We start from the raw sequence: 14,622 nt of genomic DNA on the forward strand, positions 1-14,622 counted from the left end.
CCAGACCTCTACAGACTTCTGTGTAGTCTGCTTTTCTCATAAGAGGGCAACAAGACTGATTCTTGTGCAAGGAAGAACACGACCACTTCTCTCACACTGCTTGGTGCTAGTAAACATTTGGCCAGAACTTGAGCATAACATTACCAGTTGGATACTGACTTTTATTACTTTTAACATGAGTAAGTCTCTTAAATGTTTGTCACTCTGTCCCTCAGTGTTGAGTTGGTCTGAGATGCGTGTAAAGTTGCTCTACCCCTGATGGAATGTGTCTTAACTATAGGAATATGAGACTGACCACATTTCATTCCTCTCCAGGTGCCGGTTTGTGAGAGAAAAAGACAGGGAAGCAAACGAGTATCCAACCCTGCACTACCCTGAGCTGTACCTGCTGAAGGGGGGATACAAAGACTTCTTCTTAAAGTATCAGGTGAGTAGCTGTTTCCTGCAGCAGGGTCATATCCAGTCTCCTGCAAAGCTTTTATTCTGTTGTATAAAAACATGACTTACTGACAATGTGTGCATTTTCTGTGTCTGGTTATCTTGTGCCACCCAAAGGGCATTATTTTTGTATGCACATTACACTAGGGACCTTGGTCAGAAGTTTTGTACCTCCTATTCTGTGATAGGTAGAAACTCAGGGTCTGAACTGTGGTGTCCCCTGCTCTGCCCGATGCTTTTCTGGGTCAGACTGTTAGTACATAGAGTGCTGTGTATTTGTTCACTGTAGCTAAAGAGCCTGCCTTTCCTGATCTTCCAGACCATTCCAGATGATAGGTTCTTCTCCCCTACAAGCAGATGGAGACAGAGCAAAAGCTTCATTGTACCCTTGGTACTTTAACTACCTGTAGTCTCTTAAGTATTGTCTCCAGCAGGCAGTAGGGGCATCTAACCTGCAGGCAGACTCTCTGGTGTGCAGAAATTGCTCCCAGGTTGTTAGGTTCAATCTTGCAGAGAGGTTGGTAGCCCTTTTTAGCTTTTGCCCTGTTAAAAGGGTTTGATAGCCAGTGGAGCTGGCTCCCCTCATCCCATGTCCTATGCCTCCTTTCCCTGGAAGGTCCAGTCCTGCTTCAAGGAAGACATGATTCAGGGAAGTATTTTTTGCCTACTCTTTAGATGGCGAGATCTCTAGACTAAAAAAAAACAAAAAAAAACTCGCTCACAGGCAGTGCGGGGAGCAGCTCAAAGCCACTGAGGCTGAGCTGCAGGAGTTTGTGCAGGGCAGGGACACATTTCAGGAACGTTTTGGGTGTATGGAGGATGAGAACTATTTACAGAGTGTTCTTCTGTTCTCATGCAACATTTGTTTTCAAGAATGCTGTGTCTGGACAGTGTGGGAAAGCACTGTGGAGACTGGAGGGTGATATTGTCCTCTGGCCTCTGTGCAAGGGAGGGGGAGGGTGCTTTAGGTGATGGCCATTCTGCCACTGCTGGGTGGGGATAAAAGGCAACAGCCTCAGGCTGCAGGAACAGCTTCTCAACTAGGCATGCAGCGAGCAGGAGCGGTGGCCATTTTAGAGGCCGCTCCCATGGGACAGGAAACTGCAGGAGAGGGTCGTGAAGGTCTCCCTACTTTTCCTGCCATGGAGAGCTTGAACTTCAGACTCTGCAGGGGGTGCTTTTGCGCAACTCTGCAAAGCAGAGGGCTTTTTCTCTCCAGAATTTGTGCGCACAGCTTTTTTTTGATTGAAAAAAAGATGCTTCTTCCAGTGGGTCTCCTGCTTAAAAGGACGTCTTCGGGGATGTGGGTGTGGGGTGGGGGGCACTCAGCCTGTCTCATCCCAAGAGGGTTGGCTTCCAAGCCAGATTTTAGTTGAAGTGGAGAATCCTTCCCGGAGCTCTCCAACTCAGTTCCCAGTTGACCCCTCTGGGGGCCTTGATGCAAGGGGGAATCTTCTGGAAGAAGGTGAGACTTCGGTAGTGGAATGTGGTGATCCCAGAGGGCTTTTTTTTTATAAAGATGTGAGGAATTGCTCAGGTCCTGACTGAGTTAGGGATCAAAGGCAGGAAGGGGAGGCTTCCATCTTGGTGGGCTTGAGGTCCCCCTAGGACCCTTCCATTCCATCGGTCAGTTAAAGCCTTGGTTTTTTAAGGAATGGAGTGGAGTAGCCACCTAATGGTTAGAGTAATGGGCAGTGAACCAGGGTATCCCACTGCTGCTTCTTGTGACCGACATTGGGCAAGTCACTTTATCCTCTATTGCCTCAGGAAGAATTTAGATTGTGAACCCTCTAGGGACAGGGAAATACCTGCACTATTTTCCCCTGATAATTTAGGATGGCTGAATGTTCCACTAAACTTGGAAGCCAGGCTATCTGTTCCCTACCTGCTAGTCTATCAAATGCACACTGGATCTGGAGATACAGGGAGTGTGATCTGGGATCAAGATTACACTTATCCAACTCCTCAAAAGGCACTGTACTTTCTTCCCTACAAACAGCCCAGCCTGTTGCCAATAGCCCATAGCGAAGATACTGTAAGATATCCTGGGTTTCTTAACCAATGAAGAAACAGGAGGCGGGCTTTCCACTGCAGTGCCCTCCATACCCTTTCATGTTCATCCCCAGCACTCATAAAAAAAAAAGTCCAGTCTGAGCTTCCCCCCTGGGAATCCAACTAATTGGATGTTCATTTTCAATATCAAGCTTGTCCAGTGGTTTCATTTATTTCCACTCCAGGCTGCCTCCTTTCCGTTGTGCTTCAGTTCCTCCACCTGCAATTCTATGGTCTCAATCTTCAAAGCATTTCCCTGCATGGACACCACCTTTTTGGTCACCGCCAACTCACGATTAATAGAGGCAAGTTTGGTCAAGAAGGAATCGAACATTTTGCAATTGCTTTGTGTCCATAGGCATTCTTAAGTCTGCTCCTCAGTCTGGGCTGCTGTGCCATTAACTTTTTTGCCCCAATTTCAAGGATTTGCTGACTCAGTCCGCATAACGGGCAGACATTGAGGGCATGTCATGGGACATCTATTAGGCCAAAAAATGTTTACAGCCAAGATGGAGATGGATTGATAGTCTAGGTCCAGAGAGCTCTTCCTAGGGGATATCTTCTCTCTTCAGTATATCACGTAACAAGCTCATCACCCCTTGACCGCAGTAATTCGTGTCCCAGTAAAGGAACAGGATCATGGGTGTATTCCATCTCTACTTTGTGGTTCCCAAAAAGGGACATTTCAGCCAATATTCAGGCTGATACAGTGCACTCCGTTGTATCGGCGTTTGGACGCGTGTTTTCGACATGCTAGCTTTACCCCTTATTCAGTAAGGCGTAATAGTGCATCGAAAACGCGCAGCCAACCCCCTTCCCAAAACTTTGCAAGTTGCGGGCGCTTAATTATTCCCACTGCACATCTTACTTTCAGAAATTAGCACCTACCCAAAGGCTGGCGTTAATTTCTGCCGGCAACAGGAAAGTGTACAGAAAAGCAGTGTAAACTGCTTTTCTGTACAGTCTCCGACTTAATATCATGGCAATACTAAGTCAGAGGTCCCAAAAGTAAAAAAAAATGTTTAAATCGGCTCGCAGGTTGAAAACCGGGTGCTCAATTTTGCCGACATCCTGTTTCTGAACCCGTGGCTGTCAGTGGGCTCAAACCGATGCTGGAAAAATCGAGCGTCTGCTGTCAAACCCACTGACAGCCGCCGCTCCTGGCAAAATGGAGGTGCTAGGGACGCATTAGTGGGCCCTAATTAGCATATTTTTCTTTACTGGATTGCGCGCCCAGGACACTGGCCTACCCGCTCTCCCGCGTTTCTGTATCTGCCTGATTGGATCTAAGTCAATGCCCGTTTGAGGATGCCTTACTTCCATATGGAAACGCTTTGTTCTGTAATTGCAGTGGTCTGGGAAAGTGAATTTCTGGCATCCTTTGGAAACACCTACATTTTCCTGGCCAGAGATCAGATTCCTCATGTTTTCAGTGCTGGGGGGCATTTTCCATACACTCCCTTTTGGTCTGGTGACAGTTCCGTGCACATTTACTAAGATGATAGTGGTCGTAGCAGTGACTTTGTGCATAACGGGAATTCTGGTGCACCCATATTTAGTTGATTCGTCACATCAGGCAACATTCAAGGAGGATTGTCATCGAGTGGTGAACAGGATAGTCATTAGGGATGTGAATCGGATCCGATATCGGATCCGATTCTGGTTCCGATTCACATCTCTATAGATGTGAATCGGATCCGATATCGGATGTGAATCGGATCCAATATCGGATCCGATTCACATCCCTAATAGTCATTAGGTTACAGAACCTGGGTTGAGTGATCAGTTTTGCAAAAAAAGAAATTGATTCAATCTCAGAGCTTAGAATACTTGGGGGCTCTCTTTGAGACAAGAGTAGGTAAGGGGTGTCTTTTTTTTTTTTTTTGTTTAAACTTTGTAAAGACAGTTGAAGCTTTAGGGGCAGGTATGGCAGTTGTGGTTCAGACTTCCCAGAGTTTAAGATTTGCAGGTGCTAAGTGGCATCTTCCCTAGATCTAGTAACTTGGCATCTACTCATATGAGACTGTTGCAGAGAGCTCCTCTTTCCTGATAGAAAGCTCATTCCCAGGATTCCCTCTTTGGGAGGATGCCAAGTTGTCTTTCCTGGTGGCTGGCATAGGATAACTTATCAAGGGGATTGGGTGGTAGTGATTAATTCCAATCTGGTATTTCTAATTCCAGTCTGTCAGGCTAGTGGGGAGGGGGGGGGCTATCTGTCAGGGACAAATGGCTCAGGGTCAGTGGTGTGGTAGAGGTTGCCTGGTTAATCATTTGGACACTCTTTAAGGCTTTGCTGTTCTGGTCCGTGTCAAGGTAGTGAGTGCTGTCTGATCAATAGGCATTGAGGAACCAAGAGCCCAGTAGCTTCTTTGGAAGCAGGGCTATTTCTCAGGTAGGCCAAATGGCATATGAAAGTTCTGTCAGCTTCTGATGTTGCTGGGGTCGCACTTCAGAATTTCTGAGCCTGCATATGTTGGATCCTAGGGAATGGGAGCTAGCAGAAAGTGTTCTCCCTCATCAGATCCAGGCAAGGTACACCTCTACTGGACTTGATGGCCTCCAGTAGTAATGCCAAAATGCTGAGATTCTAAAGTCTGAGACAGGTGTTGGGGTAAGAAGGTCTCAATGCTCTGTCCCAGCTATGGCCTGAGGAACTTCTTTTATGTAATTCCTCCTTGGCCACTAATAGGAAGAGTGATGATGTGGATGATGGGCATCAAGGTCTGGTAATTCTGGTAGCCCCAGAGTGGATCTTGTCCTTCCACCACAAGGCCTACTATTGCATCTATCTCATGTCCTTGGACTGTTGCCTCATGGTCTGAATTTTTTTGGAAAGGACATATCACTTTTATCATGGCTTGGCTCTTGAGAGTAAAAGGTTATTCCAAAAAGGTCATTACAACCTTGGTGCAAGAAAGTATCTCTGTGGCTTATGTTTGAAAGGTGTCTGAGTCTTGGTGTCAGGAATTCTTTGCCCTCTTCAGTCTTCCATTGCAGTGATGCTGGTTTTTGCAGAAAGGGTTGCAACAGAATTTGCTTTAAATTCTCTTAAGGTGCAAGTAGCGGTGTTATCCTTTTACAGAGGTAAAGTTCATGGTGGTTCTATTGCTTCACATCTGGATGTAGTCCATTTTTATGAAGGGTATGAAGCATCTGCATCCTGTTAAGCAGGTTGTACCACCATAGAATTTGTCTGGTCTTGAATCTATAAGCCTCCCTTTGAGCTGATCATGGAAATATCTTGCACGAAAGGCTGTGATTTTGGTAGCTATTTGTTCACAGATGAATTTTGGAGTTGCAAGCCTTATCGTGTAGACTTTCCTTATTTCAGAAGAGGTTTCTATTTGAGGCATTCCTTTTTTACCTAAAGTGGTTTCTGATTTTCATCCAAGCCAGTCAATTGAGTTGCTGGTGTCTTAAGAGGTTGCAGTACTGTTCTGCAGCATGGAGTCAGGATGTTCATGTGCTAGATGTCTGTAGGATTCTTTTCATGTGTTTGAAGATCACAAATAGCTTTCGGAGAGTAGATCACCTTTTTGTGTTTAGTGGTCTTAACATGGGGCTGAACGCATCAAAGGCTTTTATTGCTATATGGATTAGAGGCAATCTCATCTGCTTACATCTTCCAGGACCTAGAAGTACCAATTGGTTGTAGAACCTGTTCCACTAAGATTCAAGTATCTTGGGCCGAGTGCCAGCTGGTCTCTCAATCTGTAGAGTGTCTATTTGATCTTCATTGCACACTTTTGCCAAGCATTACCAATTGGATGTTCAGGAGCCAAGAGGTGTGTGGTGCAAGTGTTTTGCAAGCAGGTCTTTGTTTCCCACCCAGTTTAGTGAAGCTTGGGTACATCCCATGCCTCTGGACTGGTCTGGAGGACAATAAGGAAGGAAAGTTTGGTTCTTGCCTAATTTTTCTGAGTCCCACAAGACCAGTCCAGAATTCTGTCCTTGAATTCTGAAGACCAATCTTTTCTCGTGTATATTATCAGGGTACAATCATTGGTTTTTCTTATAGCATTTCATCCTTTTTTGGAAATAGGGGTTTCCAGGAAAGGTTTTCACTGATTGCTCTGCTCAAGGAAACTAAGGGAGTCTTTAGTTTAGTTTAGCTTTGTTACACAGTTGAGACACTGCAGGTGGCACAGTAGCTTAAATACCAAGAGTACAGTGTGAAGCTCTTGTCGCCATCTGCTGGTAGGGGAGAACACATGCATCTTGACTAGTTTGGAAAATCAGGTAAGGACCAAAATTTTCCTTATGTTGAAATGGCAAGTATTTTGACTTTCAGAAGCAGTCAGTTATGACGGACTGTTTTTGTTTTTTTTTAATTGAAATCTTTTGAGCATGTTAAAACTGAACATCAACCTGCAACAGGTATAGAAAACAAATCATATTTTACAGTCATCACAGCATTTATCTGGAGTATAATAATGTTTCAATAAACATACAAGTGTACTAAAAAAAAGTGTCCAATAGTCTTTATTTATTGTTCCCTCTATGGAGGTGGCTGCTGCTGATCCAAATTGCTTCATCTCCAATTTAAATATGGAGTCCAGACCTGATGAAATCGAGGCAGTTGTGCTGTCATCTGGTAGAGAATACTCATATTGTCCAATTTGTATAGAATCACATCTACTGATGGTGCCTGGGCCTTTTTCCACATAGCCATTAGACAGCCCTCCATATACTGCTTACTTGGGAACACTCCCACCACATGTGGGGAAAAAAGTTCTCTGTCCTACAACTATTCTAGCACAAATCAATAGAGCTAAGTTTTGCTCAGTAGAGCCTTTGTGGTGTAAAATGCCAACAGAACAATACTTTATAGCTATTCTCCATGAGGGAAGCTGAAACAGAGCATCCCTTAGTATGGAAAAATATCTTCTCCCACTCCTCCCTCGAAAAAGATTTATGTAAAATCCTGATCCCATGCTGTAAAATACCTCTTGCTTTCAAGTTTGGTGGGCTGTAAGACCATACACCTTGGATAGGCCTCCCCTAATCCTGTCCATGGTCTCCCACCAACCTTCAAATTGCAACCTGCCCCCAGGACAACTCCCCTACTTATACCTTCCTGGCAGATGAATTGACTTAACTGATAAGGATAAATATGCAATGCGCTTCTTCAATCTGTGTATAAGATAATTGTCTGTCGCTCCCCCATATCTGCCCCAATGTATTAATGCCTTTATTTTGCCACGCTCTGAAAAAAGCGGACTCCATCCCGAAGAGAATGTGTTGTAATACAGATGAGTATTGTGAAAATAAGTTCTAACTCCGGTTAGGACATGCTTCCACTGTGACCAGACTCGCAACGTGGTTTGCAATGGCAAAGTAGGTGTACCCTGAACCCGCCACGTCTCCCGTGGCTGCCAGATGAGGGCACTAATGGGCATATTTTCCCACACAGTTTGTTCTATAGCTACCCAGCTTGGCACTTTACCCTTTTTATGCCATGTGATAATTACACTGAGCTGCACTGTGGCATAGACTTGCAAGTTTGGGACTCACAGTCCACCCTTCAATTTATGTTGGTACAGCACCTTTTGGGCTACCCTGGGTGGCCGTCTTTTCCAGATGAAGGCGAACCATCTTTTCTGCCAGCATTTCAAAATCTTAGTAGGGATATGAATCTGCAAAGACTGAAAAATAATTGAACTTAGGGAGAACATTCATTTTAATCATGGTGGTATGCCCTGTCCATGCAATAGAATAATTGGATGAACTATCAAGATCCTTGAACATCTTGGCCGATATCTGGGTATAATTCAATTTGAATAAGTCCTCTAATTGACTGCTGAGATAAATGCCTAGATACTTAATACTGCACTTAGCCCATTTAAATTGGAATTTAGTTTTCAAAGATTCAACCTGATCGGGGGTAAGTGAGACATTCAATACCTCTGACTTATCAATATTCAACATAAAACCAGACACTGCACTAAATGCGGTCAGCAGGTCCACTACTCTAGCTAATGACGTCTGCAGCTCCGTTAACGTAAATAACATGTTGGCGAATAGACATTTTATAATCTGTCCCCGATCTGTATGCCTGTGATGGACGAATCAGCCCTAACACTCGTGGTAAACTGTTCCAAGAAGAGTGCAAACAAAGGGGATAATGGCCATCCCTGTCTTGTACCTCTACAGATGGGAAATGGGTCTGAATACACCCCATTTATCTTGACTTGGGCCTCCGGTCTATCATTTAGCCATCCATCTGCAGAAGTTTGGTTCAAAATTCATCTTTTCTAAAGTCTGAAAGAAAACACCAGTGGACCATGTCAAAGGCCTTTTCCACATCTACTGCCAGTAATACTGCTGGAGCTTGGTGTTGCCTAACCCACCACAATAGATCTATGATCTTCTGGACGTTATCTGCTGCTTTCCTACCAGGGATGAAGCCCGCCTGATCAGGATGAGTCAATTTTGCCATCACCCTATTGAGACGAGTCGCTAACATTTTAAGGTCAATGTTAATTAAGGAAATGGGCCGATAGGACCCGCAATCCCTAGGATTGTGGCCCAGCTTAGCTAATATTGTTATCCCTGCCACATTTGCACCAGCTGCTAGCAAATCACCCTCCCTTAAAGCGTTATATGCTTCAATAAGATGGGGAGCAATTTGGTCCCCAAACGTTTTGTAAAAAGCACCCGTATATCCATCAAGGTCCGGGGCTTTATTGGGTTTAAGTTCACGTATGGCTTGTATTTCCAGGGACGAAATTTCCGCTTCAAAGTATTGCTTTTCCTCCTGTGAGCTGAGGTAACTTGATAGAAGCGAAGTAGGATGCAATTCCTTCCCCCGCAATGTCAGTATCCCCGGCATAGTGTGTTCCATTAAACTGTTGAAACCGTTGAATTTCCAAGGGTATAGCCTGAACAGTACCATCCTCCCCCTTAATACCTGTAATGAGATGCTGCTCTAGCTGCTTTTTCAGCTTACATGCAAGTAGTCTACCTGCTTTATTCCCCCACTCAAAATGTATCTGTCTAGCACGCTGTAATTGAAAAGAGAGGTCTTTAGCCTGCGTTTTCTTTAGGGAGGTTCGAGCGATTTGTACTTGGGCATATATTGTACGCGATGGACATTCTTTGTGCTGTTTTTCTAATTTGGCGCGCTCAGCAGTCAATTTTGTGATCTTGTCCATTTTCACTTTTTTCTGATGTGATGCCTGAATAAAATTGCCCCTAGGAACAGCCTTTAAGCTAGCCCAATATATATTTTTGGACTTAGTCAATTCCCCCATTAAAACCTCTGGAATTCTGCTATAGCTGTACATATGGACTGGCAGATTTGTCTCCTAGTAAAGTGTCGTTTAGCCTCCAGTATCTTAATCCCTGCGGGTGTATCCTGTAAGTTGTTTTATCCAGATCGGCACGACAGACTGGCTTTTAACAAGATAACTCTTTGGACCTAGTAGTGTTTGTTTCTGTATTCCAGTTCATTTGGGACCAGTACTAGACTTCAGGCACAATGAGCCTTCATTAGCAACTACCCAGTGGTTTCTTCCTATTTTTAGACCCACTCACTGTTCTGGTCATTGCAGCAAACATCCTGAGACTGGGAGCCATGCACTATAGCTCCTTCCAGAGTTCTGTAAACATTGGCTCCAAATCTGGCCATCAGGTGTCATCCTTAACAATGACCATGACTCCAGGTGGTTTTATTGCTCTCCTAGAGAAACCTTTTCTCTAGGGGGGGGGAGATATGAGAGGTCTTTAAGATCATAAGAGGTCTTGAACGAGTAGATGTGAATTGGTTATTTACACTTTTGGATAATAGAAGGACTAGGGGGAGCTCCATGAAGTTAGCAAGTAGCACATTTAAGACTAATTGGAGAAAATTTTCACTCAACGCACAATTAAGCTCTGGAATTTGTTGCCAGAGGATGTGGTTAGTGCAGTTAGTGTAGCTGGGTTCAAAAAAGGTTTGGATAAGTTCTTGGAGAAGTCCATTAACTGCTATTAATCAAGTTTACTTAGGGAATAGCAACTGCTATTAATTGCATCAGTAGCATGGGATCTTCTTGGGTAAATTCCAGGTTCTTGTGGCCTGGTTTGGCCTCTGTTGGAAACAGGATGCTGGGCTTGATGGGCCCTTGGTCTGACCCAGCATGGCAATTTCTTATGTTTGTAGGCGTTTTGTGTGTTTTAATATAGAGGCCAGAAACTTCCTAGGTGCCTGTGGCTTGATTGTGGACTGGTATTTCACCACACCTGTGAGTGGCTGGAGTCTCATCTCCTTCAGAAGGCCCTGTAACTGATGTGAGGCTGTGGCATTCACAGAATGTGACTATTGTAGCAATTTCTCATTTTTCCAGCTGTCTACAAAATTTATGGATACCTGGTTAAAGCAAGTCTTGCAAACTCTGCATGTATCTGTCTTTAGCTTGCTACCTACCAGTTCCAGTTGGCTTCAGCTGAATCTATTTTTCTTTTCACAGGCCCAGTGTGAGCCACAGAGCTACCGGCCCATGCATCATGAAGACTTTAAAGACGACCTGAAAAGATTCCGCAGCAAGAGCAGAACATGGGCAGGGGAGAAGAGCAAGCGCGAACTGTACAGCCGCCTCAAGAAGCTCTGAGGGCTGGAGTGGCTCTGTTTTGTGGGGGACGGTGGAATGGCCGCTCGGGTTGTGGCCAGGGGACAGTGTGGCGCAAAGTTGGGGGTAGCATAAGGCAACAGCCAGGATCAGTGGAAGAAACGGGAGGCACAGTTGCGTTCTGGCTTTCCCAGTAACTCTTGCTCCAATACAGGACTACTTCATGTGAATATACTCTGGTTGATAATGGAAGTGACCACCCCCCCCTACAATTGCACGCGAGCCTGAAATGTGCACTGGTTGAAAGCTGCTGCTAAAAGTGAAAGCGAGATCATTTTTAGTGCTTATTACAACAGTTATGTCTTTTTCCGAGGGGGGGGGGGGGGGCTATGAAATAAGGAAGGGGAGAGAAATGGACGTGCATAGAGCTCTGGAAGAAAAAAAAACTGCTACAGTTTTACAGGCTTTATGATACTAACAAGTACCTTGTATCTGCTAAAGGGGCCAAGGCAGCTTGGAGCTCTCTTCACAACCTCTTTTAAAGTTTCTAAACGTGATGTGCAGTGAAAACAAATAGGTTTAACGTTTTTGGGTCTAAGGCAGATAAGAGATTTTGCACTAGACCCTTCCTCTCAAGGCAACAAGCCACATGAGGTATTTTGAGGGCAAGTACTCGGCCGCCAGCCACAGGAGCCAGTCCTCTGCTCCAGCTGCTGCTGCCAGGCCTGATTTACTGTTGCCCCGCTGACAACGCTGCTTAGGTTAATGTGTGTAATAATGAGGGCATCTCCTCTTGAATGTTGTACCTTGGGTAAGAATGCATGTATCAGACCTCTACCTGGGAAATACTTATCTAATAAGATGCACCTTCAGCAGCATCTAGCCTAAGACGCTTGTGAATTTGAGATTTGTAGGCAACTCAGACTCTTCTTCTGAAGAGAATTGCCATCAGCTCAGGCTAAAGTCATGTCACTTTTTTTTTAATTTCATTGCAAGGCTTTTGTTTTTAAGAATTGATGTGACAAATATAATTCGGCTAACATGGGGCGAGCCACTAAGTTTGGGTATACGCTTATTAAAATAAAGCTAGTTGTCCCTAGTAGAGTGGCTCCCTGCATACTAGCTGAATTGTATTTAAAGTGTTAGATGGAATGCCTTATCCCCAAGATTTTATTTGTGTTGAAGGTTGTGTTGCTGGAGCCCTTGTGGTAGCCGCTGTTGGCAGGTTCTTAGCCGCTTAATCTCCCTGCAGGGTGAGCCCATTGGAACAGTATATTTACATTTCCATTCCTGCTCGCTTTGAAGATGTAACTGTTGTAAGAGTACATGAGAGAGCTACTATTTCATTGGGCTTATACTGAAGTGAGGTGACTAATTAAAAAAAAAATAAATAAAAAACAAAAAAAGTCATTGTTTTAAGTGGATTGTCCAAGTGTTACATAAACCCTGTTGAAAAATAGAACACAGTTTTAATGTGTGTGTTGTGGAAGGCAGTAGGGACTTAGCATGGTTTGTTCTGTGGGTCCTGGGTGAAGGGGCAGGTAAGAGGTGTGCATTTAGCCAGTGTAGAACTCTTCCTGGTGCAGCAGCTCATTGCTACCTCATAATTCCCACCCACCCTTTTTTTTTTTTTTAAATATAGGGCTGATTTGCGGTGGTGAGACTAAATTCAGTAGCTGCCTGCCCGTCCCCATTTTTTGTTACCCCAGGCTGCCATGCGTTGTGCAGCATGACCAGCGCATTGCCAGTTTTTTGTAACTCGGATAAGCTGTGAACACCTCTGCCACAAACTGAAAAGGTGGGTCCCACCATGACTGCTTTTGGAGGAAGTTTATAAAAAGCACTTCGGATGTGTTTGTGGGTTTCAGCATCAAGGTCTCGGATCAGAGAGTTTGGGAGAGGGCACGGGATGGAAAGGAAGACACAAGTACTGTTTACCTTTCTGAGGGTTTGGGATTTTTAGCTTTTATTTTATTCCCTGTTTAGTCACTTAGTAAAGGTTACCTGCAAATTGCACTTTCCTGTCTGTACATGGAGGAAGCAGAACCTGGAAGTTGCAACAAACTGAACTTCAGGATGTTTTCTCATCACAGGAGTAAGAAAACTCTGTCCTTAGAAGATCTGCAACTTCTTTCATAGGCTGTATTCACTTCTTGGGGAAGGCAGATCTAATTTAGAAGTTAGAGAAAGCCCATGCCTATAGCCTGAACATATGTCGCCTTTGAAGTGACATGAATCACTGTTTTTATATAATGGCTTTTGTTAGTAATATCCTTTTTTTTAGATTTTTAATATGCTGTCCACTCAGAATCTTCATGTGGGGATTTGCTATTTACAACTTTTAAATCAGTGTTTTAATTTAGTACTACAAAATATTCTGGTGGCTAAACTTCAGAGCTAATTATGGCATTCCCTTGTATGAGACTGGGTTTTCTTTAGAAGAATTTCAGGTTGGGATTTATGGCCTCGGGTGGGAGGGAGGCTACACTTTCTCGATTCATCATGAACTTGAGCTGAAACTCCTTTCCATCTGGCCTTGAGACAGTATTACATGTTTGACTCGGTGTGTGGCTATGTATAATAGTTTAGGGCCACAGTTTCAACAACATGGTTTGGTCAGATTCTAGGTTTACTGCTAGTATCAAACATTGCATCCCTTCAGCTGGAAGTGAGACTGTGAACATGTCTTGTGTATAGAAATTCTCTCTGGGTCACAGGTTCCTTATAGTAAAATATTATTTAGTTGTGCAATTGCATCCTTGAGGGTTTTTTTAATAGTTCAGCTATTGTAGCTCATAGGGAAGAACCCTGCCAATTGGATTGCATCTTCATGGGACTGGAAACGAATACAAGAGTGGAAGACTTCCCAAGGAGACCGGTTTGCTTTGAGTACTACATTTTGCCTTCTGGTATTTCCCCTAGGGCAGCTTTTAACTTCTGTTCAAGATAACTTTGACCCAGTTTCTATATGGTCTTGTTCATTTTCTTACATTTCAGCTGTTGGATGCTGGGAATATGCTCAGGAGAGGCTGGGATTAGAAGGTATGTTGAAGTTGCAAGTATTGTTGAGGGGTCCCAAATTCATTGGAGCATCAGTGTGGTATTCTGAAATACAGCCTTGCAAAGAAAATAAATGACCTAAAACCGTGTGGGTGTGGTGTTGTGATTTGAAAAACTCTTCCAGCCCAGCTGTGATGACTAGCACTTCTGTGGCTTAATACGAGTAGACCAACTCCTGTAGGCAACTTGGTTTATGTTCACTTGCCAGCTGAGCCTTTTCTTTTTGTTACTGCCCTGTGAAGGTAAGAACCATTGACTTGACTTTCTTTCCTTTTTTTTTTTTAAGCAAGGCATTAGGTGAGATGTGACCTCTTTGTAGTGCTCTCCAGTTGGGAGACAAGTGATGTCTCAAATGTGACATTAAGAGTGATGCAAGAAATGTAGGAGTGGCCTGTTGAATATGATCTGGTATCTAAGTTTTAAATGTTCTCTAGTCTACAGCACTATTCGGGGGGGTAATTTTGGGTCCTGTATCTTCGGTATCAAGTTCTTGTGCTTAACTAATATTTGTACTTTATTTCTT

At 44.0% G+C, this 14,622-nt stretch overlaps 1 protein-coding gene across 1 annotated transcript in view; it reads left to right on the plus strand.

Moving 5' to 3' along the window:
* The window catches only part of CDC25A (cell division cycle 25A), a 130,724-nt gene extending 116,536 nt beyond the window's left edge, over positions 1-14,188 (plus strand). The window contains exons 14-15 of the mRNA XM_029588162.1: positions 316-427; positions 10,941-14,188. Of these exons, the coding sequence (XP_029444022.1) occupies positions 316-427; positions 10,941-11,081 (253 nt within the window). The 3' untranslated portion in view covers positions 11,082-14,188. The remainder of the gene's footprint in view (positions 1-315; positions 428-10,940) is intronic.
* Positions 14,189-14,622: the final 434 nt, after the last annotated feature.

This window comes from Rhinatrema bivittatum, chromosome 2 (assembly GCF_901001135.1).
Source record: "Rhinatrema bivittatum chromosome 2, aRhiBiv1.1, whole genome shotgun sequence".
NCBI classification, from domain to species: domain Eukaryota; kingdom Metazoa; phylum Chordata; class Amphibia; order Gymnophiona; family Rhinatrematidae; genus Rhinatrema; species Rhinatrema bivittatum.